The sequence below is a fragment of the Paroedura picta genome, chromosome 6, assembly GCF_049243985.1.
Source record: "Paroedura picta isolate Pp20150507F chromosome 6, Ppicta_v3.0, whole genome shotgun sequence".
Lineage (NCBI taxonomy): Eukaryota > Metazoa > Chordata > Lepidosauria > Squamata > Gekkonidae > Paroedura > Paroedura picta.
Genome location: NC_135374.1, coordinates 6,218,412 through 6,244,293, shown reverse-complemented (window position 1 = coordinate 6,244,293; position 25,882 = coordinate 6,218,412). Strand labels below are relative to the sequence as shown.

General features: G+C 49.6%; 1 protein-coding gene and 1 long non-coding RNA gene across 15 annotated transcripts in view; one reads left to right on the top strand and one right to left on the bottom strand.

The window, feature by feature from the left end:
* TENM4 (teneurin transmembrane protein 4) overlaps window positions 1-25,882 on the top strand; it is a 1,513,397-nt gene that overhangs the window by 1,436,471 nt on the left and 51,044 nt on the right. For all 14 annotated transcript variants that reach the window (XM_077341303.1, XM_077341304.1, XM_077341305.1 and 11 more), the window contains 5 exons: window positions 9,591-9,710; window positions 13,742-14,003; window positions 21,536-21,803; window positions 23,993-24,136; window positions 25,131-25,380. In XM_077341303.1, the coding sequence (XP_077197418.1) occupies window positions 9,591-9,710; window positions 13,742-14,003; window positions 21,536-21,803; window positions 23,993-24,136; window positions 25,131-25,380 (1,044 nt within the window). The remainder of the gene's footprint in view (window positions 1-9,590; window positions 9,711-13,741; window positions 14,004-21,535; window positions 21,804-23,992; window positions 24,137-25,130; window positions 25,381-25,882) is intronic.
* LOC143839389 (uncharacterized) lies at window positions 3,286-14,646 on the bottom strand. The gene is made up of 2 exons (XR_013231697.1): window positions 14,492-14,646; window positions 3,286-3,474 (listed from the first exon to the last, which is right to left on the bottom strand). It is a non-coding gene; the product is annotated as an uncharacterized LOC143839389 (long non-coding RNA).

The window sequence follows — 25,882 nt, the reverse complement described above, 5'->3', positions numbered from 1 at the left end:
ATGGCTCTCCAGCCTCTGATTAAAAATCTCCAAATATGGAGAACCCACCACCTCCCGAGGAAGCCACTGAGAAACCGCTCTGTCAGGAACTTCTTCCGGATGTTAATTCTTTTGTTAATTTAATCCCATACAAATAATTTCATCCCATAATTTCATCCATACAAACAGCAGCGTTTCACACTGGTTGGAGATTTAGACGACCGCGTTTGGTTCAAATCCTTCTCTCCTAGAAAGCTAGCTTGCAGAATCATCCAAATTACGGTTATGCCAGTCTAAGGCCATTTACTTAATTTTATTTATTTTATTTATTAGATTTTTATACCGCCCTTCCATATGGCTCAGGACTTTTATTTTATAATTATATTCAAGGACTTAGAAGCGCATAACTCGGGTAAAGATGGCACTGTAGAGCCATTCATGTCACTTTCTCAGCCTAACCTCCCTTGCAGGGTTGTTGTGCGGATAAATTGGACCATGAGGTCATGTACGCACGCTGGGGAGTGGAGAAAAAAAGACAACAATGTAAAAAATGGAAAAATTGTCTGAGGGCCTTTCGTTTGCGATCTTCATGGATTTACATTTGGAATTCACATATAAGTGGCAAACTGGGTATCAGGTACAGATTTAAGGATTCTTTTCCCTTAAGAAGAAGAAGAGTTGGTATTTATACCCCGCTTTTCACGACCCGAAGGAGTCTCAAAGTGGCTTACAATCACCTTCCCTTCCTCTCCCCAGCACAGACACCCTGTGAGGTAGGCCAAGAGTTTGTAGGCTTCCTCCGTCTCGGTCCTTTGACTTTTTGTCACTCCAGACAGAAGCGAACCAGCACATGGGTGTCACTCGCCATAGCTTGATATCCGCAGCGGATCTTGGGCTGAATCCTACCATGATGGACAGCGAGGAAGGGCTTAGAGCAGGGGTAGTCAAACTGCGGCCCTCCAGATGTCCATGGACTACAATTCCCAGGAGCCCCTGCCAGCATTCACTGGCAGGGGCTCCTGGGAATTGTAGTCCATGGACATCTGGAGGGCCGCAGTTTGACTACCCCTGGCTTAGAGAGACGAAGCAAACAGCCGGGGTCAGTGGCCAAGAAATCAATAAGAGAACGAACCAGTGGCGGAAGAGCCCTTGTTATTTGCTCATCATGGAGATACAGAGAGACGTTCTCGGCGTTCAGTATTTTGCTTGGTGACTTGTTTTATCATCATAAACGCCCGTTTCAATACAGGCATTCAATTTTTGAGCATTTGGCGTTCTCCTCCGCGCCCATGAATAATGCAGAATTGTTGATATTTCGGAGAAGGAGAGGTCTTTTCATTTTGTGCACTGGAGCAATTTATCAAGCTATTCTCTCCCCTAACAGTTGCAAATATCACCTTGTTTGTTAGAAAGTCTGAGTGTAATTTGTAATAAATTCACCCCCAAAGCAGGCTGTTACTGGTCACGGAGTTCCCTGTACTCCATCTTGGGTTGCCAACCTCCAGATGCTATCTGGGGATCTCCTGGAATTGCAATTGATCTCTAGGGGAAAACAGCCACTTTGGAAGAACGATGATGCCCCATTGAAGTACCTTCCCAAACCCCGTCCTCCCCGACTATACCCTCTAAAATCTCCAGATATATCTGCTTCCCCCCCTCCCCAGTTCTGGCCTACCTGAATTCCCAAACATACTCCATCCGATACTTAAGCTTTGCCATTTTCTCAGGTGGAGGTGGGTGGAACTAGGCTCTGACTTGAAACCTTGGCAGTGTACAAGGTCATTGAGTCTGGTATGTAATTTCACTGCCTCGTCCCCAAATACTAGAGCAGCCAATCTGGGATCTCTTAGGCCAGGGGTAGTCAAACTGCGGCCCTCCAGATGTCCATGGACTACAATTCCCAGAAGCCCCCTGCCAGCGAATGCTGGCAGGGGGCTCCTGGGAATTGTAGTCCATGGACATCTGGAGGGCCGCAGTTTGACTACCCCTGTCTTAGGCAATGTGACTCATGCTGGGGTTCTGGGGGTTCATATGTTCTCTGTGGCATTTCCTCACATAGGAAAAAAAGACATAAAACCTGTCATTTTTCTTCTCCTGGAACTTGATGCCAGCCTGGGGAGGGATTTTCTGATTAGAGAAACAATATGAATGTGCACACAATGCTGCCTTACGCTGCATGAGACCCTCGATCCATCAAGATCGATATTCTCTATTCAGATTTCCACATCACCTCCTGCCAGTCCTTTTAACTGGAGATGCCAAGGATTGAACCTATGACCTTCTGGATGCCAAGCAGATGCCCTGCTCCTGAGCCATGAAACCTCACCCTGGGTGTAGTCTTCACGGGGCTTTTTACCCACTCCCAGATCGACTAAATCCCTGCCGTCTACACTGAATACAATTTCCATTTTGATTTGGGGCGCTTTAAATTTTCCCTCTGCAACATTCGTGATTGATTTGTGGCGACCCTGCCTTTCCCCCTCAATATCCTGGAGTGGATATAAGCCTCAGTATTTCAAAAACCGCCAAGAGTAAACATGTAGACGTCTCCTTTTTGCGAATTGACTCAATTCTCCCTGCCTCAGAGCAAAACAGTCTTCCCTGATTGGCCAGGGCATCAGTTCAAAGACTTCCTGCTTCCCGGTTGCAAGGCTTCCCTTAAAGTGACTGCGCTCCAGAAGCCCACACTTCTCTCAGCAGAGATTTGCCTCTTGGATTTATTCCCCCCTCCTCTGCAGTCTCCAATCCACACGCACCCCCTTCAGGAAAAGAAAGAGGCTCCTGCTGCACTGGCTCCCCTCCCCACTCTGAGCTTTTCCAATCAAGTGCAGAACACTTTCTGTTTCAATGGGGGGGGGGAATAGAGGAAGACCTGAGTTAAAATCAATCTGAATTCAGCAGGATGCACACCGGGAAAAACATAGTAAGTGCAGAATCAGCCCTGGTTCTCCAGGGTCTCAGGTCAAAGTCTTACACATCACCAACTGCTTGGAGCAAGCAACCAAACCTGGTTCTCCAGATTTGAGTCCACCACTCTTAAAGATACACCACACTGGTTCTCACATGGGCTTGCACATCCCTTGACAGCTCGTATTTTTCATGTGCGACCCACCTCTGCTGGAAAGTTGTGTGTTAGAAGAGGTTGGAGAGTCCTGGCTCCAACGTTCGATCCATGATGGCTGTTTTACCCACGCAAATAACAAAGTGATGCTTCCATCACTGGGCCGTTACAATAGTTAGCGATTCTCTCAAACAAGAGAAGAAACCGCAGCAGGCTCATTACCAGTAAACAAAGCGCAGCCATAATAAAACAAGTCGGATTTATTGGTGTCTGCTGTGGGCTGTTGGCAGCGAAGAACGCAGAAGTGGAATGTTCCAACTGGATTGAAAGCAGATTTGGACGAGGCCTACTGACGGCTCAACCCAATGGCCATGGGGCAATCCCACGGCTGGGGCGTGCGATTTCCCATCCCTTTTGAAGCACGACCACAATTCCTGTCGAAAAAAGAGATGTAAAAGGGGAGCTCTAGGAAGCCAACTGCCCCATCTTTTCATTTAGTGGCTCCGAAGACGTTTTAATGCCTTCCTCTCGATAGTCTCAGAAAAGAGTTGACATCCTGTGTACCGCAGGCCAAGAAATACAGCGGAGATGTTGTTTTACACCGTCTACTTTATAACTCTCCGAGGGACTTCTGTTTTCTCCCTGCTTCTCACCAAACTAAATTCCTTAAATGAAAAATGAGATGCATGAAAAATGAGATGCATTCAGAACAAATCAAAACAGCTTTAAAAATTGCTTGCACCCACCCTTCAGCAGTGGAATAGGCTGCCTAAGGAGGTGGTGAGCTCCCCCTCACTGGCAGTCTTCAAGCAAAGGTTGGATACACACTTTTCTTGGGTGCTTTAGGATGCTTTGGGCTGATCCTGCGTTGAGCAGGGGGTTGGACTAGATGGCCTGTATGGCCCCTTCCAACTCTAGGATTCTATGATTCTAAGCAAAGGTTGGATACACACTTTCCTTGGATGCTTTAGGATGCTTTGGGCTGACCTTCGTTGAGCAGGGGGTTGGACTAGATGGCCTCTATGGCCCCTTCCAACTCTAGGATTCTATGATTCACTCTTCCGGAGCCGTGGGAAGTTTGAGGTGGCCCTTAATAGGATCTGGTCTCCTTTCTGTTTCTGTCAAAATTCATTGGCGATCCCAAATTAGAGGAAGGGGAGGGGCAGTTAGAGGTTACCTGCTGCTCTGGCCTCAACCAAGCACCTGGAAGAAGAGCTCCATCCTTCAGGCCCTGCGGAATTCGATGAACTCTGACTGGACCTTAACTTCCTCTGGGACTTAATTCCACCAGGAAGGGGCCAGAGCTGAGAAGGCCCTGGCCCTGGCCCTGGTCGATGCCAGGTGTACCTCCTTGGAGCTGGGGATCGCTGGACGGTTTTCACCACCATATAAAGCAGCCTTTCTCAATGGTTTTACGATTGAGGAACCCCTGAAACATTCTCCAAGCTTCAAGAAACCCCAGAAGTGGCAAAATGGTGCAGAATATAGTTGGGAAGCAGAGCTGTGTCCACACCCACCCTGTGTCCCTTCCCACCCCCTTCAGGCCCACCACTGGCAATTTGGGGACAGGGGGCAGTCAATACAACCATATATGGTTGTATTAGCTGATACAGGTTCAACAAATTTTAAAAATATATAAAATTTAAATCCCACCCATTCAGGAAACCCTTCCAGGGCTGTCAAACAACTCCAGGGTTTCACAAAACCTTGGTTGAGAAAGCCTGACATAGATCTCTATAGACATATACTGATCAGCATACAAAATAATTAAAGGAACCTTTGGCCCACAAAGGACTTCACAATCCTGAATGCATAAAGACATGAAGCTGCCTTCTAAATCTGTAACCACTGTCACCTGCCACCCCCTTGAACCTTCACAGAATCAGCCTCCCCGTCAGATGGCTCTCCAGCCTCTGTTTAAACATTTCCTAAAATGGAGAACCCACCACCTCCCGAGGGAGCCTGTTCCACTGAGGAACCGCTCTGACTGCCAGGAACATCTTCCGGAAGTTTAAACGGAATTTAGAATCATAGAATAATTTAGAAGGGACCTCCTGGGTCATCTAGTCCAACCCCCTGCACTATGCAGGACACTCACAATCCTCTCTCTCTTCCACTGTAACCTGCCACCCCCTTGAACCTTCACAGAATCAGCCTCTCCGTCAGATGACTATCCAACCTCTATTTAAAAATCTCCAAAGATGGAGAACCCACCACCTCCCGAGGAAGCCTGTTCCACTGAGAAACCGGCCTAACAGTCAGGAACGTCTTCTAGACATTTAGACTTTTGCATTAATTTCATCCCATTGGTTCTGGTCCGTCCCTCTGGGGCAAGAGAGAACAACTCTGCTCCATCCTCTCCATGGCAGCCTTTTAAATACTTGAAGATGGTTATCAGATCCCCTCTCAGTCGTCTCCTCTCCAGGCTAAACAAACCAAGCTCCCCCAGCCTTTCTTCATACGTGTTGATCTCCAAACCCCTCACCATCTTTGTTGCCCTCCTCTGGACATGCTCCAGTTTGTCTCCATCCCTCTTCAACTGGGGCGCCCAAAACTGAACCCAGGACTCCAAGGGAGGCCGAACCAGAGCAGAATACAGCGGTACCATCACCTCCCATGATCTGGACACGATACTCCATGCTCTACCACCGAGTCACAGCCCCCTCCCATCTTAATACAAAAAACCGAAGCTATTCTTACGAAAAGATTGGGTCGACCTGTAACATTTCCCACACCTTCCAGAAATATATTCCGTCAGGCATGGTTGTCGATTTCCTAGGATGGAAACAACCTGCAGTTTTGCAGCTTTGCCTGACTAAACAGGACATTTCTGGGCTGTGGGAGAGAGGCATATTTTGTGCTCGCTCTAAAATATGCTGATTGAGAAAAGCTTCAGCTGAGTGCCGACGTGACTGACAGTCGGCCATGGGCTCCTGTCCATTCCTTTCTCTTTCTGGCATTCAAGCCTCTTTTAATCACTCCCGGTCTCGAGGGGGCCATCCAACTAAATCCCGTCTGTCCTCTTGATCCGTGTTTCTCTTTCAGTCTTCAACCCCACAGTCAAGTCTTTACTCAGGCTGAAGAAATTCTGATAATTTTTTCTGCAGTATTCACCAGAAAGAACAGTCTCTCCATCCCATGTTTGAACAGAGACCTCATTAAGATCATAAAGGAAACTTCTAAGAACATCAGAAGAGGCCTGCTGGATCAGGCCAGAGGTCCATCTAGTCCAGCATCCTGTCTCACGTAGGGGGAAACCAGCTCCTCCGGAGGGCCCAGCAACAGGGCAGAGAGGCCAAGGCCTTCCTAAGGACATCAGAAGAGCCCTGCAGGATCAGACCAGAGGTCCATCTAGTCCAGCCTCCTGTCTCACACAGGGGCCAACCAGTTCCTCTGGAGGGCCAGCAACAGGGCAGAGAGGCCGAGGCCTTCATAAGGACATCAGAAGAGCCCTGCTGGGTCAGACCAGGGAGGGTCCATCCAGTCCAGCCTCCTGTCTCACACAGTGGCCAACCAGTTCCTCTAGAGCAGGGGTGGGCAAACTGTGGCCCTCCAGATGTCCATGGACTACAAATGCTGTCAGGGGCTCATGGGAATTGTAGTCCATGGACATCTGGAGGGCCACAGTTTGCCCACCCCTGCTCTAGACAGCCAACAACAGGGCAGAGGGTCCAAGGCCTTCCTCTGAAAAGAACATAATAAGAGTTACCAATTCAGACAGTTTTTACTTCCCTTCATCCCCTCCCGTTGATTTGTATACCGCCATTTTTATGCTAGAGATCTCGGAGGATGTGAATATTGGGGTGTTTTTATGGGAGATTCCCCTATCCTTTCCTCTTCACCTCTTTGATAATTGGGGGAGGGATGGGATTTTTAGCCGTCATGTTAGTAGATTGATGTTTTAATGGGAATTTTAATGGGGTTAGTTGTCAGGAGAGGCGGGAAATAAATCCCGACCCCGTCGGGAGAGGCGGGAAATAAATCTAATAATAATATTAATAATAATAATAATAATAATAATAATAATAATAATAATAATAATAATAATAATAATAATAATAATGTTCTTATATTAATTCTGTGAACCACCATGAGCGGCGGTTTATCAATCTAACTTATAAACAAATAAAAAATAAAAATAAGGAAGAAGAAAGCAGGGTCTAAAAACTTTCTATTGTTCTCCTCCCCCCCCCCCTTCACTCTTCCTGATCCCTCACTGGGTGGATAACTGCCCATTTCACCCACGGGAACGCAAAAAAAACCTTAACGTCATCTCCCGGTGAATTATGCATGACTTGCTAATACGACCGCCTCAAATTACTTATATGCCAAAATTACCATCTCCTTTTCCTTGCAACTGAGAAGTCAATTTATCTTCCCCAAATATGAAGGAAATCCCAGAGGTCGGTTTAAACAATCAGGGCTCGGGGAAGGGCTAATTAAAAATAGCGGCGAAAGATTTCTTTTCAGTTAGAAGGGTTCTTTCCAGGTTTCCATCGAAGTTTCCAAAAGAACTTCAGGAATAAAAAGCAAGCAAACTCCTAAGAGGGGAACACACTCCTCAAAAAGTCGATGGCCGAATCTTCGACGGCAAGAAATTCCGGTCGGCCGAAGCCATACTGAGAGCGCTGGGATTGACTGAAATGGATATCCCTCCGTTCTCGGGCGAAATGATTTTATGAACATATATATCGAGAGACCTTCTTGAGCAGGGCCGAGAGAAAAGGGCCCCCTTTGCCGTGCCACTTAAATTGTTTGCAGTGTAATTGCATTTAGACCAAGGTCTTCTGAAGGGAACGGCTGACTAAATTAACATTAGCCGGATTCCTGTGGGGCTCGTTGCATTGTGGGTAGTCTCGCCTCCAGAAAGGACAAGTTGACCTGCGAGAGGCCAGATGCTTAGGAGGCATCTCCGTTAATTGATTTTCCCAAACGGGGCAAATTTTATCACTTGGGGAGATTAATTTTTTTTTAAGAAAAAGAAGAACCTCATCAGGCAAATTGTGGGGATTTTCACCTCTTCGTCATTTTTCTTCCTCTCGACGCTCCCGGCTGCATTTGGACAAGTACAGATTTGCTTGTGTCGTCGCCCTGATTGCCTGGTAGCCCCCAGCTTCAAGGTCACGAGGTTATCACGTTGGAATCCTCTTGCTGCCCCTTTGGAAGAATCTAGGTTTTGCCCCCCTCGTTGCTAGCAGTAAAGGGCAATTTCTGGCTTTAAATCAAAGTTGAAGACACGTGTAGATTCTCATGCATCCAGGAACACTGCCCAGGTTAATCCCTATCATGGTCTCTCATGCTCTCGTGAGGTTAACAGAGAATCATAGAATCATAGAGTTGGAAGGGTGCTTTAGGATGTTTAGGGCTGATCCTGCGTTGAGCAGGGGGTTGGACTAGATGGCCTGTATGGCCCCTTCCAACTCTAGGATTCTATGATTCTAGATGACCCATGAAGTCCCTTCCAACTCTATGATTCTATGATTCTATGGGTCCATACAGCCCAACCCCCTGCTAAACACAGGAGAGAAGAGGAAGAAGAGATGTTTTTTCTACCCTGATTTTTACTATCCAAAGGAGTGTCAAAATGACTTCCAGTTGCCTCTCCACAAAAGGCATCTTGTGAGGTAGGTGAGGCTGAGAGAGCTCTGAGAGAACCGTGAGTGGCCCACCACACCAGGCCGGAGAACAGAGCGTGATCCTCAGTTCCTTAGAGAAAGGGGAGAATAAAAATGTGCCAAAGAGAAATGGCTGCCCCAAGGTCACCCAGGGGGCCTCATATGTCTCAAAGCGGCTTCCAATCACCTTCCCTTCCCCTCCCTACAACAGGCACTCTGTAAGGTAGATGGGGAGACCTCTGAGAGAACCATGAGTGGCCCACCACACCAGGCCGGAGAACAGACCGTGATCCTCAGTTCCTTAGAGAAATGGGAGGATAAAAATGTGCCAAAGAGACTTGGCATCTGCCTGTGCCAGGCTCCATCACATTGCCATCTTCCCAGGCATCAGAGTGACACTTGAGTTCTCATACCCTGGCATAAGAGGGTACGAAATATCTTAGACCTCACATGGAGTCTCTGTGTTGTTGCCGAAGATTCTCATCCATCCAGGAACACTACTTAGTTTCTGGAATGCATCGGAATCAATGTGATCTAGGTTAGACGGCACCACTTTCTGGCTAAAGGTAAAGGTAAAGGTATCCCCTGTGCAAGCACCGAGTCATGTCTGACCCTTGGGGTGACGCCCTCCAGCGTTTTCATGGCAGACTCAATACGGGGTGGTTTGCCAGTGCCTTCCCCAGTCATTACCGTTTACCCCCCAGCAGCAAGCTGGGTCCTCATTTTACCGACCTTGGAAGGATGGAAGGCTGAGTCCACCTTGAGCCGGCTGCTGGGATCGAACTCCCAACCTCACGGGCAAAGCTTTCAGACGGCTGCCTTACCACTCTGCGCCACAAGAGGCTCATACTTTCTGGCTAAAAGATCGTTAATTAATCCTGATGTCTTCCAAAACTTTTAATCCTTTTTTGTTGTTGTTGTTCACTCCTGTGCAGCCACCCCTGTGTGATCCGTGGACAGGTGATGACCTCCGACGGGACCCCGCTTGTCGGCGTGAACATCAGCTTCGCCAACAACCCTCTTTATGGCTACACGATCAGCAGACAAGACGGCAGGTATGGAAACCCTCTCCCATTTTTGGTCACGTGGGACACGGAATGGATTTCAGGTTGTGGGCTGCCTCATGGGGCAAGGCAGATTTGTTGCCTCTTGAACTTTGAAACACATTTTTAAATGCTTTCCCACCCAGCAACTACCGGCCTAGTAGACTTGAGCCTGGGTAGTTGCATCCTTCTGGCAAGTTACTCCCCCTACCCACCCCAGGTATACTGTTTAGACCAGTCTTTCCCAACCAGTTCAAGGTTTTGGTACTCACTTTTAAGGCCTTAAGCAGCCCGTTTCTGCACTGAAATTCGCCATTTCAGGTGCAGACCCGAATTGCCCCGTCACCTGCCCCGTAGCCAAGAAATCCCCTGAAATATGATTTACACTTTTTGATCTAATGTTATATATTTAGGTACTGTTCAGTGCAGAAATGAGTGCATTTAGTTTTTCACAGCACCTGCCATTTTGAGTGTTTCGGAATGCCCCTTTCTTGTCATTTTGAGTGTTTGGAAATGCCACCTCCTTTTCGCTCCTATGGGAATGGTGCCCTAGCACTCTCCTCTTCCATAGGCCCTACAACTCATCCCCCACAATAGCGCCCCTTCATTCCACATTCCCTCACCTCCCCCATTCCCCTCCAGGTATTTTTTAAAAAATAAAGTTATCATGTTACAATGCCATGGCATTGTAACAAACAAGGGTTTTTTTTTTTTTTTGTTCCTGTGGATTGGAGAAGGCTTCTGAAATTCACACATGCCTGATGCTGGATGGGTAAGGTGTGTCATGGGGAGGAGAGGCACAGAGGTCCCCTTAGTTTCCCTCCCTGATCTGAGCCCGCACTGCACATGGCAGATGTGACTCAGATTGGGGAGGGGAAGCAAGGACGCTCCCCTCCCCAATGCAATCCGACAGCTACTACTGTGCAACATTGGGGCCCGACACTGCATGGGGTGACTGTCAGATTACATGGGGAGGAGAGGTGCCGAGGCCCGGTTGTCCAACTCACCTTCTGTAAGCATAAACCGCAATGTGCAACAGAATTGCTCCTCCGCACGTACAAGGGGAGGGGACGTGGCTCAGTTGAAAAGCCTCTGCTCGGCCTCAGTAGATAAAGCAGCCTGAGTAGATCAAGCAGACCCCCCTCTCTGGCTGTAGAGGAGAGGACACGCAGTAATGGGTTTAAACTACAAGTACAACGATATAGGCTAGATATCAGGAAAAAGTTCTTCACAGTCAGAGTAGTTCAGCAGTGGAATCGGCTGCCTAAGGAGGTGGTGAGCTCCCCCTCACTGGCAGTCTTCAAGCAAAGGTTGGATGCACACTTTTCTTGGATGCTTTAGGATGCTTAGGGCTGATCCTGCGCTGAGCAGGGGGTTGGACTAGGTGGCCTGTATGGCCCCTTCCAACTCTATGATTCTATGATTCTCTCTCTCTCTGGTGGAAGAGTTCCATCTTGAGGCCCTCAGGAACTGTGATAACTCCAACATGGCCAGTAGCTCTTCGGGGAGCTCATTCCACCAGGTCAGGGGCAGGTCTGAAAAGGCCCTGGCCCTGGTTGAGGCCAGGCGCACCTCTCATGGGCCAATGGCCCTTTAGCACCCTCAAAGCGCAAGTCTCTGTGGGGGGCATAAGGCGACAAGCAGTCCCTCAGGAGGGCAGAGACGATGGATGGGCCTCCACAAGCAAATCCTCTTCGTCTCCCGGAATTCCCTGAACAAGAGTTGTCAACCCTACCCAAATCCGGCAGATTCCGTACAGCAGATCAAAGAATCAAGGCGCAGAACTGACTTCTTTGAACCACAGCACAGCCTTTGACCTGAACTATTGACTAGGCAGGCCTGAAGACTTTAACACACAGGGCAGAACAAATTCCACAAAGGCGGCAACATCAGTCTCCGCGTCAGGGGCATCGCTTTGATGCCTCTTGACACGAAAGAGAGTTTTGCCAGTATTAATTTTGATTCTGCTGGAGGGGGTTCTTTTTTTCCTCCTCTCTTCCCTCTCCCTTCTCCTCTCCGCCAGAGCGAGGTGACTTCAAGGCTAAGGCGGGAGCCGATGTGCAAGCCGAATATCCCACAACACAATGTCGCCTCTGTGCTTTCACAGCTGTCGAGCTTGCCTGACATAAGATCGATGCCTTCCCTTTTGTGTCGAGTTTCACGGGGGTCCGGGAGGAAGCCCCCCCTCCTTGCCCACAGGTCTGAGTGCCTCCCCAAAGCTCATTAGAGACCAATCTTCCTAACAACTTTGCTCAGCGCCAAGGAAAGCCGGGGTGATTCAGTAAATAAACTACCCTTCATTTTCCAGCAGTTTGTCGACTATAATTTGAGGATTGGAAAGGGGGTATTTAAAGAGAAGAAACCCCCCAATTCCTCCTGAATCCCCCACCACCACCACCACTGTCTTCAGTGTTCATTCGCAGGCTGGTTTCAAGTCTTTCCCTTGTGCTATTAGGCCTGTTCAGCCTGGAGAAAAGGAGGTTGAGAGGGGACATGATAGCCCTCTTTAAGTATTTGAAAGGTTGTCACTTGGAGGAGGGCAGGATGCGGTTTCCGTTGGCTGCAGAGGAGAGGACACGCAGTAATGGGTTTAAACTTCAAGTACAACGATATAGGCTAGATATCAGGAAAAAAATGTTCACAGTCAGAGTAGTTCAGCAGTGGAATAGGCTGCCTAAGGAGGTGGTGAGCTCCTCCTCACTGGCAGTCTTCAAGCAAAGGTTGGATACACACTTTTCTTGGATGCTTTAGGATGCTTAGGGCTGATCCTGTGTTGAGCAGGGGGTTGGACTAGGTGGCCTGTATGGCCCCTTCCAACTCTATGATTCTATGATTCTAAGGACGTAGATAAAATTGAAAGGGTACAGAGGAGAGCGACGAGGATGATCTGGGGCCAAGGGACCAAGCCCTATGAAGATAGGTTGAGGGACTTGGGAATGTTCAGCCTGGAGAAAAGGAGGTTGAGAGGGGACGTGATAGCCCTCTTTAAGTATTTGAAAGGTTGTCACTTGGAGGAGGGCAGGAGGCTGTTTCTGTTGGCTGCAGAGGAGAGGACACGCAGTAATGGGTTTGAACTACAAGTACAACGATATAGGCTAGATATCAGGAAAAATATTGCACAGTCAGAGTAGTTCAGCAGTGGAATAGGCTGCCTAAGGAGGTGGTGAGCTCCCCCTCACTGGCAGTCTTCAAGCAAAGGCTGGATACACACTTTTCTTGGATGCTTTAGGATGCTTTGGGCTGATCCCGCGTTGAGCAGGGGGTTGGACTAGATGGCCTGGATGGCCCCTTCCAACTCTATGATTCTATTGTATTCTTACACAAATGAAAAGAGGTGTATCACTCTTGCTTCCATTTTAGTATGAGTCCACACAATCTTTCTTTCCCAGAAATTCTGGCTCATGGAGGTTTACAACATATCCAACAAAACAGTAAAACATAATTCATAAAAACAGCAACCCAATAAAAGATCTTGACATTGCAGAATCCCAAGATGGCGGTAGCAATACATCCAGACCTCTGATGCTCTGGAATTAGATGTTGGAGCAGCTGAGGATGGACACGCTTCAGGGTAGTTCCTTCCGGTCTGGTACCTGAGCATGGCGACTAGGGGAGGAGGGTCTGATTTCCCCAGTACTTGTTGTGCTTGGCCTCAACCAAACGCCTGGCGGAAGAGCTCCGTCTTTCAGGCCCTGTGGAACTGAGAGAGTTCCGACAGGGCCCTGATCTTCTTTGGGAGTTCATTCCACCAGGTGGGGGCCAGGACCGAAAAGGCCCTGGCCCTGGTTGAGGCCAAGCACGCTTCCCGGGAGTCCGGGACCATTAGCAGATTCTTACCCGCAGAGTGAAGCGCCCAGCAGGGGGCATAAGAGAGTCAGCAGTTCCGTAGATAAGTAGGAGCCAAGCCGCGTATAGCCTGTTTATTAAAGGGAAAGTTTACTTATTAAAGGGAAATTTCACTGGGATATAAAAAAGGGGGAAATATGACGGCCATTGATTGGTTTGTTTCTTCTTTCCCCCCTTTCCCTTGCGTCTGTGAACAGCTTTGACCTCGTCACAAACGGCGGGATCTCCATTATCCTCCATTTTGAACGGGCTCCCTTCATCACCCAAGAGCACACCCTCTGGTTGCCGTGGGACCGCTTTTTCGTCATGGAGACCATCGTCATGAGGCACGAAGAAAACGACATCCCGAGCTGCGACCTCAGCAGCTTTGCCCGGCCCAATCCTGTGGTCTCGCCGTCCCCCCTGACCGCTTTTGCCAGCTCCTGTTCCGAGAGAGGCACCATTGTTCCGGAAATTCAGGTGTGGCTCAAACTGAGGGTGATGGGATGTTTCCACATGGCCGTCTCCTGCGTCCCCACTTGCCAAGGCGGAGCTGTGGTGATGAATTAACTTAGGCTTTCTCAACTAGGGTTTCGTGAAACCCTGAGGCTTCTTGACGGTCTTGGAAGAGATTCCCGAATGGGTGGGAGTTCAATTTTTAACGTATTCTTTAAAGTTGTTAAAGGTTTATTGGGTGATGTGATCCTATATGGTCATGTTGACCCACCCACCCCTCTCAAAATGGCCAGTGATGGGTCTGGATGGGGAGGGGCCCCAGGTGGGCATGTCCACAGCTCTGCTTCCCAACCAAATTCTGCATGATTGCATCAATTCTGGGGTTTCTCGGGGCCCGAAGAACGTTTCAGGGGTTTCTCAAGAGTTAAAAAGTTGAGAAAGGCTGAATCAATCCTTCACATTCAGATTCAGGGAAACAAAGCTGTTTGCCAGCTGAACATCAAAACACTCACGTTACCCTAATCCTGGTTCCAGTTGTCATGGGAATTCCCGGAGTTCCCCCAATTTCACGTTCCCTGTATGCTTGCTGTCGATGCCTGTCTTGAGAACTCCATTTCCCAGAGTGCACTGGGTGACACTGAACCTACAGCCATTGTGTCCCCATGGAAGAGAGGGGACATTTTTATTTCTCTTTCCCAGCCAGCCAGTTCTGTGTCTGGGAAGTGTAGCAACAGTGTGGCAGCCAGTAATAAACATATGAGGGCGGGGCTTGCTGGTGATGCACTGACATCACTCCCCCCATAAGCCTAGGAATGACTTCAGCACTTCGCTGGGGACAGTCTAGCATTCGGCAAAAACTCTATGGCTTCACCATAGAGTTTTTGTGGAATGCTAGAGTGTCCTGTATAATTTCCAGTTTTGTTTCGAAGTCATGTGGGTGCACTGGGAGACTAGGCTTTTCCTCCCCCGATCCGGTCCTGCCAGTGCTTGAGGCACCAGAGGGCACGGAAGGCAACCAAACGGAGGCCTGGGGTATAATTATTGCCTCACACTGATGTTTCTGAAAATCAGACCTTGAGGCTGGTTCGGTCGCATCTCCCCTGCTCTAGAATATAATGTTCATTGGGGGGCGCAGTTCAGGAAGCCCGATGGCCTGAAGTCCTTCGAGAGGGATCCAGAGATGGAGTTAGATGGGAGTCATGCAGGATTAGCCTAGAGATGCTCCAGCCAAGCAACCGCTCTGCTTTCTTTCACTACGTCAAATGTATGCCTGCCCCATTCCCCGCACAAACCTGTGATGTTTTCGACCCACCTCGTTTCCCCGACTTTCCTTGACGCGCAGCAGTTTTCTCCCTTCCTGAGCCCTTGGCTCATTTGCATACACATTTGCATCCTTTTAATATTTAACGCCCGCTGTTGCAGCCGCCGCTTGTTTCCGCTCGCACCCCATCGACCAAGGGGGAAAGGCTGCTTAACAGCAGTCCCCAGCAGTGAAAATGTGCAATTGTCTCTGTTGGGGGAAAAAAGAAGGGGAAGGAAAGCTTCCGGTCGCCGGAGCGACGTGATTTACTGTTGAGTAGCAACGTGACGTGGAGCAGAAGAGGCCCAGATTCATCCATTCGAGACTATGCAACAAAAATTAAAACCAGAGGACCCGGGACTGTGGACGCTTCTTGGCCTTGTTTGCATGCTCAAGGGCCACTGGCAGAGAATGCAGCAATATTTTAACTCTAAGTTAGGGAGGTCATCCCTCCTCCCTGGACTATGACTGGAGTGGGGGATCTCTCGTCTATGTGTACCGCCAAAGAGTGGCATCCTCAGCATGGAGGGCAGAGGCCTCCTCAACTAACAAGACCTCCAGGGTGTAAGGTTTTGAGAGTCAAAGCTTCCTTTGTCATACGCAAGTCTGAATGGAGGTCCCTCGAAAGCTTATACCATGGAAATCTTGTTAAGAACCTAAGAGAAGCCGTGTAGGGTCAAGTCAATGGCCCATCTGCTCCAACACTTGGTGTCTCACAGTGGCCAAAACCCAGGGTGCATCAGGAGTGACGCCAGAACTCCAGAAGTTCTTCCACTGTTTGTTACCTGAGCACCAAGACAGAGCATCATTGCCCCAGACATAAGAACATAAAGGAAGCCACTCCAGCACTCTGTGTCACACAGTAGCCAAAACCCAGTGGCCATCAGAAGGTCCACCAGCTGGGCCAGAACTCCAGAAGCCCTCCTACTGTTTGTCCCCTAGAACCAAGAAGAGTATCACTACAGCAGAGGTAAGAGAAGCCATGTTGGATCAGGCCAGTGGCCCTTCCAGTCCAACACTCTGTGTCACACAGTAGCCAAAACCCAGTGGCCATCAGAAGGTCCACCAGCTGGGCCAGAACTCCAGAAGCCCTCCTACTGTTTGTCCCCCTAGAACCAAGAAGAGTATCACTACAGCAGACGTAAGAGAAGCCATGTTGGATCAGGCCAGTGGCCCTTCCAGTCCAACACTCTGTGTCACACAGTAGCCAAAACCCAAGTGCCACCAAAAGTTCCACCAACATGGGCCAGAACTCCAGGAGCCCTCCTAGAAACATGGAGATGGAGTGAAGCCAATTCTCCCCATGCTCCTCAGTCACAACCAAAACAGGACCTCTGTGGTTCTCTGAGGGACAGAACTCATCCATGCTGGGCATGCAGAAGGTCCCAGGCTCAGTCCCCAGCATCTCCACTTACATCTAGTAGTAGGCAGTGTGGAAGACTGTGCCCGAGTCCCCGGAGAGCCCACTGCTAGTGTGAATAGACAGTACGGACCTTGCTAGAAGAAGAAGGGTCGGTTTATATACCCCACTTTTCACTACCCAAAGAAACCTCAAAGCAGCTTACACTCACCTTCCCTTCCTCTCCCCACAACAGACACCCTGTGAGGTCATTGGGGCTGAGAGAGCTCTGGAAGAACAGCGACCGACCCAAGGTCACCCAGCTAGCTGTATGTGAAGGAGGAGTGAGGAATACGATCCCAGTTACCCGGCTTATCCACTTCCCCAGTTTTAGGCAGCTGGAGCGACCTTTGAGAGCCGAATCCCGGTTTCCCCAACCAATCGCGGTTTATGTGCGCTGTGTCACAGGGGCGTTTGAACCGAGCTCAGAGCCACATTAGCATGTGTGGTTCCTTGCACGGCTTCGCCGTTTTACACCAGCACCCACCCCGGAGCCTTTCCCCAGCACTCGGCTCGGCGTGCTTTCCCTCCGCGATTGACCTTTCCCTACGAAAGCAGCAGCCAGTCAATAAAGGCGGGACACACTTGAGAGAAGCAATGATTTCCTAACACATAATTGGACCAGACGTCGCCTCCTTGGTAGTTATTTCGGCCCGCTTCCCTCCCGCGTGAGCCGGCTGCGAAGACAGATTGCTCTGAAGGGGTCCTTGCCGCACACCCCGCCTTTCGCCTAACGCTGTTCTCTTGTAATCGGCGGCGTCAGATCCCAGCAAGCCTGGCTGCTAAGTTTGTAAAATGACTAATTTTAAAAGAAGAAGGAAAAAAACATAGATATGTTTATCCTGGCTTTTCCCTGTTCCGTCGTTTCTCATCCCTGTACACGGCGAGCGATGCTAATTGAAAAGGGCTCGTTGAAGAACGTAAATATGCATGAGAGGCAGTCCTGACGTTTTTTCCAAGCTGAGGCTCCGGACTCCTTTTCAGGATCATGGAATCATAGAGTTGGAAGGGACCTCCTGGGTCATCTAGTCCAACCCCTGCACTGTGCAGGAGAATCACAACCCTCTCGCTCATCCACTGTCACCCCCTTGAACCGTCACAGAATCAGCCTCTCCATCAGATGGCTCTCCAGCCTCTGTTTAAAAATTTCCAAAGATGGAGAACCCACCTCCTCCCGAGGAAGCCTATTCCACTGAGGAACCGCTCTGACTGTCAGGAACTTCTTCCGGATGTTTAGATGGAATTTCTTTTGCATTAATTTCATCCCCTTGATTCTGGTCCGTCCCTCTGGGGCAAGAGAGAACAACTCTGCTCCATCCTGTACATGGCAACCTTTTAAATACTTGAAGATGGTTCTCAGATCCCCTCTCAGTCATCTCCTCTCCAGGCGAAACAGACCAAGCTCCCCCAACCTTTCCTCCTACGTCTTGGTCTCCAAGCCCCTCACCCTCGTTGTTGCCCTCCTCTGGACATGCTCCAGTTTGTCTACATCCCTCTTCAACTGGGGGTGCCCAAAACTGAACACAGGACTCCAAGTGAGTCCGAACCCGAGCAGAGTAAAGCGGTACCATCACCTCCCGTGATCTGGACACAATGCTCCGTTTGATGCGTTGGGGGTTCCTAATAATGGGCCAGAGCATCTTTGTATTGCTATTGTACAATTGAAATTATCCTCAGAGGGAAATTAAAAATTAAAAATGTAATTAAAGGCAGCTGCTGTGGAAACTTACCCACACCATTCACCAGCAGCCTACATGGGAGTACATAGGGAATTTGTTGCCAGAGGATGTAATGGTGGCCACAGGAATAGACAGTTCTAAAAGGGGATGAGATAAAGTTTCAGAGGACAGGTCTATCAGAGGCTACTAGCCCTGGTGATTTAAGGGGGGGAGAGAGAGAGAGAGAGAGAGAGAGAGAGAGAGAGAGAGAGAGAGACTACGCATAGGCCTTCCGTCCCTCTTCCTTTCCAGTATTTCGCTGGAATACTGAAATATGTAGTAGAATCCATATTTTCTTGGCTGCTCAGTGACATTTCATACGCGTTTGGCTGAACGAACCCTGCGGTCGTACGTTGTTCCCGAAAATTCATATCGGAATATATATTGGGACATGTGTTTTGCTTCACTGGTTCACAGATGGCAAAATGGTAGAAGGTTAAATTTTTGGGGGGATAAATAATTTTATTTCTGAAAGAAAGAACTATAAAAGGGATACAGAAAGGAAAAGGGGTCATACTTAGCAACCCGAATTATTCAAAAATTACATTTCAGATTGTGATTGGAAACCGCCCTGAGAACGCTCACAGGGAGGGGTGGTGTAAAAATCAAATTCTAAATAAATTTTAAAAACTCATCTTAAACTTCACATTAATCCCCACTTCGGGTATCTCAGCCTCCAGATATTTTAACTAGTCTCTTTTACTGCTGTATTGTTAATTTTCATTGCTACTACATATTCCGTATTACACCCCTCATCACCTTTATGTCAGCTATAACGCTGACTATGAACATTAATACATCGAAATGCAAAAAGAAACCCCGCACCATTATTATATCTCACAATAAAAAAAAGAAAACCAGAAATAAAACATATTATTATTCAAATTCTAGTACTTAATACATTTTAAAACGGTTGAAGGTTTCATGCGCCATGCCACCGAGGGGACATTTCAAGTCCGGCAGAAAAATGGGGTAGAAGGATTCTCATTCACATCCCTAATAAAAACAGGATTTGACCCCTTCTGTTGCATTAAAAACATCTCACTCTCATATATTACAACCCAGTTTACATTGCGTAGCCTTGCCCATGTCAGAGTTTACTCTGTTCTGCAGGGCTTATAAAACAGAGCTCTTCCGCCAGGCTCACCTATGCCTCCTTGACACACCATCTCGAATGGTGGAGTTGGAAGGGGCCACAGTGGCCATCTAGTCCCATCCCCTGCTCAAGGCAGGATCAGCCTCAAGCATCCAGGAGAAGGATCTGTCCAGCCGCTGCTTGAAGACGGCCAGTGAGGGGGAGCTCCCCACCTCCTTAGGCAGCCCATTCCATGGCTGAACTAGACTCCTAGAATCCTAGAGTGGAAAGGGGCCATAGAGGCCATCTAGTCCCATCCCCTGCTCAAGGCAGGATCAGCCTCAAGCATCCAGGAGAAGGATCTGTCCAGCCGCTGCTTAAAGACCGCCAGTGAGGGGGAGCTCCCCACCTCCTTAGGCAACCCCTTCCACTGCTGGACTAGACTCCTAGAATCCTAGAGTGGAAAGGGGCCATAGAGGCCATCTAGTCCCATCCCCTGCTCAAGGCAGGATCAGCCTCAAGCATCCAGGAGAAGGATCTGTCCAGCCGCTGCTTAAAGACCGCCAGTGAGGGGGAGCTCCCCACCTCCTTAGGCAACCCCTTCCACTGCTGGACTAGACTCCTAGAATCCTAGAGTGGAAAGGGGCCATAGAGGCCATCTAGTCCCATCCCCTGCTCAAGGCAGGATCAGCCTCAAGCATCCAGGAGAAGGATCTGTCCAGCCGCTGCTTGAAGACGGCCAGTGAGGGGGAGCTCCCCACCTCCTTAGGCAGCCCATTCCATGGCTGAACTAGACTCCTAGAATCCTAGAGTGGGAATGGGCCATAGAGGCCATCTAGTCCAACCCCCTGCTCAAGGCAGGATTAGCCTCAAGCATCCAGGAGAAGGATCTGTCCAGCCGCTGCTTGAAGACCGCCAGTGAGGGGGAGCTCCCCACCTCCTTAGGCAGCCCATTCCACTGATAAACTAGACTCCTAGAATCCTAGAGTGGGAAGGGATCATGCAGGCCATCTAGTCCCACCCCCTGCCAGAACATGCAAGAACCACTCTTTCCTGCACCATCTACTTCCAGCAACCATAGAAGTAAGCTTCGCCATTTTTGATGAATCAGCCACTTTATCAAGCTGGAACGAAAAAGCAGGTATGGCCAAGACTTCCAGTTCTTGGACAGAACCAACCTTGCTGCCGTTGTAGCATAGAAGAGAAAAATGTTTTGCTTGAAGAGATAGTATGTCTGGGCACATTCTTAGCTTCTGACATCTGACAAGGCAGGGCTAGTCTGGACAGTTCAGAAGAAGAAGAAAAGTGTTTTTTATACCCTGCTTTTCACTGCCTGAAGCGGTCTCAAAGCGACTTCCATTCGCCTTCCCTTTCCTCTCCCCACAACAGACACCCTGTGAGGTGGGTGAGCCTGAGAGAGCCCCGATATTACTGAAGAAGAAGAAGAGTTGGTTCTTATATGCCGCTTTTCTCTCCCCGAAGGAGTCTCCAAGCAGCTTACAATCGTCTTCCCTTCCTCTCCCCGCAACAGACACCCTGTGAGAGAGCTCTGTCGGGATAGTTCTGGGAGAACTGCACTATCAGGACTGTGACCGGCCCAAGGTCAGCCAGCTGGCTGAATGGGGAGGAGGAGTGGGGACTCCTCAAACCCAGCCCACCACTACACCAAAGTGGCCCTCCATAAAAGGAAAGATACTTACCCACACTCCCTTGCTATGTAATCGTTCCTTCCTTGGTTCTGTTCTTGTGTCGCTCTAGTAATATTAGAATGATGGAATTCTGGAGCAGAGGCCTGGAACCCAAGCCTGTCGAGTGAGACGTCCATGCATAGAAACAGAATTCCTTTAACTCTGTTGACACTGCCTAAAGCAGGGGTAGTCAAACTGCGACCCTCCAGATTTCCATGGACTACAATTCCCAGGAGCCCCTGCCAGCGTTCGCTGGCAGGGGCTCCTGGGAATTGTAGTCCATGGACATCTGGAGGGCCGTAGTTTGACTACCCCTGGCCTAAAGGGTCATGGGATAACCGTCTCCCTGTCTGTCGCTCTCGCTTTTATTTCCCAGGCTCTACAAGAAGAGATTAAAATTTCGGGCACCAAAATCAAACTGAGCTACCTGAGCAGTCGCACCCCCGGCTACAAGTCCGTCTTGAGGATCACCTTGACCCATCCCAGCATGCCGTTCAACCTGATGAAAGTCCACCTCATGGTCGCGGTGGAGGGCCGTCTCTTCCGCAAGTGGTTCGCTGCCAGTCCGGACCTCTCCTACTACTTTGTGTGGGACAAGACGGACGTCTACAATCAGAAGGTCTACGGGCTGTCGGAAGCTTTCGGTAGGCAGTTTCGTCCGTGTCTTGTGGATCGTCCTGGCAGAGAGACAGTGTGAGGTGGAAGGGTCAAACTACACTATGAGTGTCCTGCCTTGTGCAGGGGGTTGGACTAGATGACCCAGGAGGCCCCTTCCAGCATAGTGCAGGGGGTTGGACTAGATGACCCATAGGTCCCAATTCTATGATTCTATGATTGTCCTGCCTTGTGCAGGGGGTTGGACTAGATGACCCATAGGTCCCAATTCTATGATTCTATGATTCTTTGAGTGTCCAGCATAGTGCAGGGGGCTGGACTAGATGACCCATAGGTCCCAATTCTATGATTCTATGATTCTATGAGTGTCCAGCATAGTGCAGGGGGTTGGACTAGATGACCCATAGGTCCCAATTCTATGATTCTATTATTCTAGTTTTCCAAATGGGGTGGGAGTTAATTAATTTGGTATGTTTTTTTAAAAAATGTGTTAAACATTTACTGGGTGATATGACCGTATATGGGCATGTTGACATGCCCCCCCCCCAATTGGCCAATTATGGGCCTGGGAAGGGGAGGGACCCCGAGGGGATTGGTCCACAGCCGTGCTTTCAAACCATATTTTGCATGATCGCGCCACGTCTGGGGTTCCTCAAAGCCCGAAGAACAATTCAGGGGGGTTCTCAGTGGGGAAAAAGATTGAGAAAGGCTACTGCAGGCCAAAAGATGCGCCTTCATTTTCCTCCACAGAAAGATACACTGTTGGTTTCTCGTGGGAATATACCCGAGAGCAAACAAAACCAACAGGCAAAATGTAGTATCTTCTTGAAATTTATTCAGTGCAGTCCTAGGATATTCACATGTTTTTGCAACCAAAACGGGGTCCCGTAGATTCAATCCCGCTTTCTGATTCTTCTTCAGGGGTTGCAATTATGGTCTTAGGATAAAGCAGGGGAAGGCAAGAGGCTTGCACCCTGGGGAGGCTTGCTGCTTACCTGTTCCTCCTAGGTCAAGGTGGAAACCACCTGCCAGCTGCAGGAATGGCCACCAAGCAATTGCCTTGCCTGCTTCACTGAAAAGGGCTGATCCTGTGTAGAGCAGGGGGGTTGGACTAGATGGCCTGCATGGCCCCTTCCAACTCTATGATTCTATGAAATATGAAACAGGCACCCCAGTGGGGAACAGCAGTCAGAAGAGCCCCAGCCTAACATCCCGGATGTAACCTGCCATAGCTCTGCTGTGGATACTGCATTGGTCAGGCCACACATGGGCTCCTGCATGCAGGTAGGCAGGATGTGTGCAGAATGGAGCAAGTGCAGAAGAGAGGGTTGAAGATGATCCCTATGAGGTGGGAGGTGGGGATGTTCAGTCTGGAGAAGATTGAGGGGAGGGCTCTCTTTAAATATTTGAAAGGCTGTCACTTGGTGGAGGGCAGGGAGCCATCCCTGATGGCATCAGAGGAGTGAACTTGCAATAATTATGGGCCTAAAGGTATTACCAGAGTAGTTCAGCCGTGGAATTGGCTGCCTAAGGAGGTGGGGAGCTCCCCCTCACTGGCGGTCTTCAAGCAGCGGCTGGACAGATCCTTATCCTGGATGCTTGAGGCTGTTCCTGCCTTCAGCAGGGGGTGGGACTAGATGGCCTCTATGGACCCTTCCCACTCTAGGATTCTAGGAGTCTAGTTCAGCCATCGAAGGGGTTGCCTAAGGAGGTGGGGAGCTCCCCCTCACTGGCATTCTTCAAGCAGTGGCTGGACAGATCCTTCTACTGGATGCTTAGGGCTGATCCTGCATTGAGCAGGGGGTGGGACTAGATGGCCTCTGTGGCCCCTTCCCACTCCACCATTCGAGACGGTGTGCCAAGGAGTCATAGGTGAGTACTTCTGAGTTAAAAGATTGGACTTGCAAGCCGGAGAACTTTTGAGTGTTCCGTAATCAAAAAAACATCTCCCCGATCGAGCCGTTTTTAAATAATTGGCACGTTTGATCGACATCTGCTGCCTATGTTGACCTTTTTAAAAAAATGCTCAGTAGCCTTTGGAGAGGGAAAAGCAGCAAGAACATGTCTGTTTTTCCAACCAGAAGTTGGTTCTAGCCTGCAAACAGGGCACTTTTGACCACGCCCCGTGATAATTCGCCAGTGCACGCCAAGTTTTCATTTCGGGGTTGATTAAACACCGGGTTTCTCTCTTTCTGTCTCCTTCCCCGACCCTCCCAAGTCTCAGTGGGGTTCGAGTACGAATCGTGTCCGGACTTGATCCTTTGGGAGAAGAGGACAGCGGTGCTTCAGGGCTACGAGATCGACGCGTCCAAACTGGGAGGCTGGTCTCTGGACAAACACCACGCTCTCAACATCCAGAGTGGTGCGTTGGCTTCCCACCAGCTCCGCCCGCTCCCTCCCCGCGAACACAGCTGTAAAAATAGCACCGGGCTGACACAGTTCCACAGTGTGTCGTTGTTGTTGAGTTTGTTGTTGTTTTTTTTCACCATTAATAATTCAACCCAAAGGGGAGGGAAGCACACAGGCCCCACGTAAATTGCTAACGAATTATTTATCGTAACCTACATAGTGTGCCAACTTCTGGTGTGCATCCGTGGAACCGGTTGGGGAAGAGGGAGGGATGACGGGGTCTGCAAATGCACCGCCAGGCGCTTGTTCGTTGCTCTGCCATCTTGAAAGGAAGCAGTTTGAATTCCTCCCGTCGGCAACGGAGAGATACGGACGCCCTGTCTGATCAAAACTTTGCTGCAAGCAAGCCTGTACGGTTCCAGGAAGTGAAGGGTTGAAGGAGGGGGCAGGGGGGGGGAGGCTTGCCTTGGAAATATCACTTAATTCTAGTTTCCTAGGTGACTTACTACTTGGTGGTAGCATTAGGGTGAGCCCCCTAGGACTCCGTGAACTGGGAGGGGCAAATGGAAAGGGGCATCAGAGACCAGTTGTTAAAATTCACCTCTTCACAGCAAGCCTTCGTCCCCGTTCACATTCATTCGATGAGTGTTTCGAGAGTGGCCAGCTCAGAGGCTTAGAGGGGGCAGCAGACCAGCCCTATGGCAGCTCCGCAGCTGCTCTGTGCATGCCTCTGAATACATTCGGAAGACAAAAGTGGAGACCTGGCCGATTATTGCTAATCCGTGAGGTGCTGGGGGGTTCTAAAGGGGGAAGCCATCGGGGTTTAATGCTTCCACTGCCCCTGTCCACATTAGAAAGCAGGGAAGTACAGGAAGATGGATACCACTCTGCTTAGATGGCTCTCATGGCCGCATGCGTTTATACATCGCAGGCACCCCACCAGCAGCGTCAAAACTATTTACCCCGGGCTCACGCCTGCGGTCGTTTCCCCCTCTCTTGCTCCCTAGGGATCCTGCATAAGGGGAACGGGGAGAACCAGTTCATTTCCCAGCAGCCGCCGGTCATAGGTAGCATCATGGGGAACGGGCGCCGACGCAGCATCTCCTGTCCGAGCTGCAACGGCCTGGCCGACGGCAACAAGCTCCTGGCTCCCGTCGCCTTGACCTGCGGCTCCAACGGCAGCCTCTACGTCGGAGACTTCAACTACATCCGGAGAATCTTCCCCTCCGGAAACGTCATCAACATCCTGGAATTGAGGTAGGCCCAGCTGCCGGGGAGGGGGAGGGGGAGGGGAGGTAGGGGGCAGGGTTAATTTTTATATTATTTATATTTACGGGGGGGGGGGTGTAGCGAAGGCAGGAGGTCCGAGGATTGTCCGGCAGCCGGGCAAGAGAGGCTCAAGGTGGTCTGCCATAGCCCGCCTCCGCATCCTGACCCCTAGTGTTCCTTGGAGGAACTACACCCAAATCCCGGAAGGATTCCAGTCCAAATACTAACCCCAGTTAACCCTGCTTAGCTTCCACAATATGACACAAGCAGGCTTGCCTGGGCTATGGCTTAGTTTTTATAACCGTTCCTGTTTGTCATTATCATTCCGTGCATACTCACAAACCTCCCTTATATTGAATCCGAGCCGGATCCGAAAAGGTTGGTTCTTTCTACTCTGGCCGTTCTCTGTCTTTTCTAGCCTGGGGACACCTTTAGAATTCTGACACAGGCTGATCCTGCACTCACTTTGTTTATTCCGCTGTGGATCCTG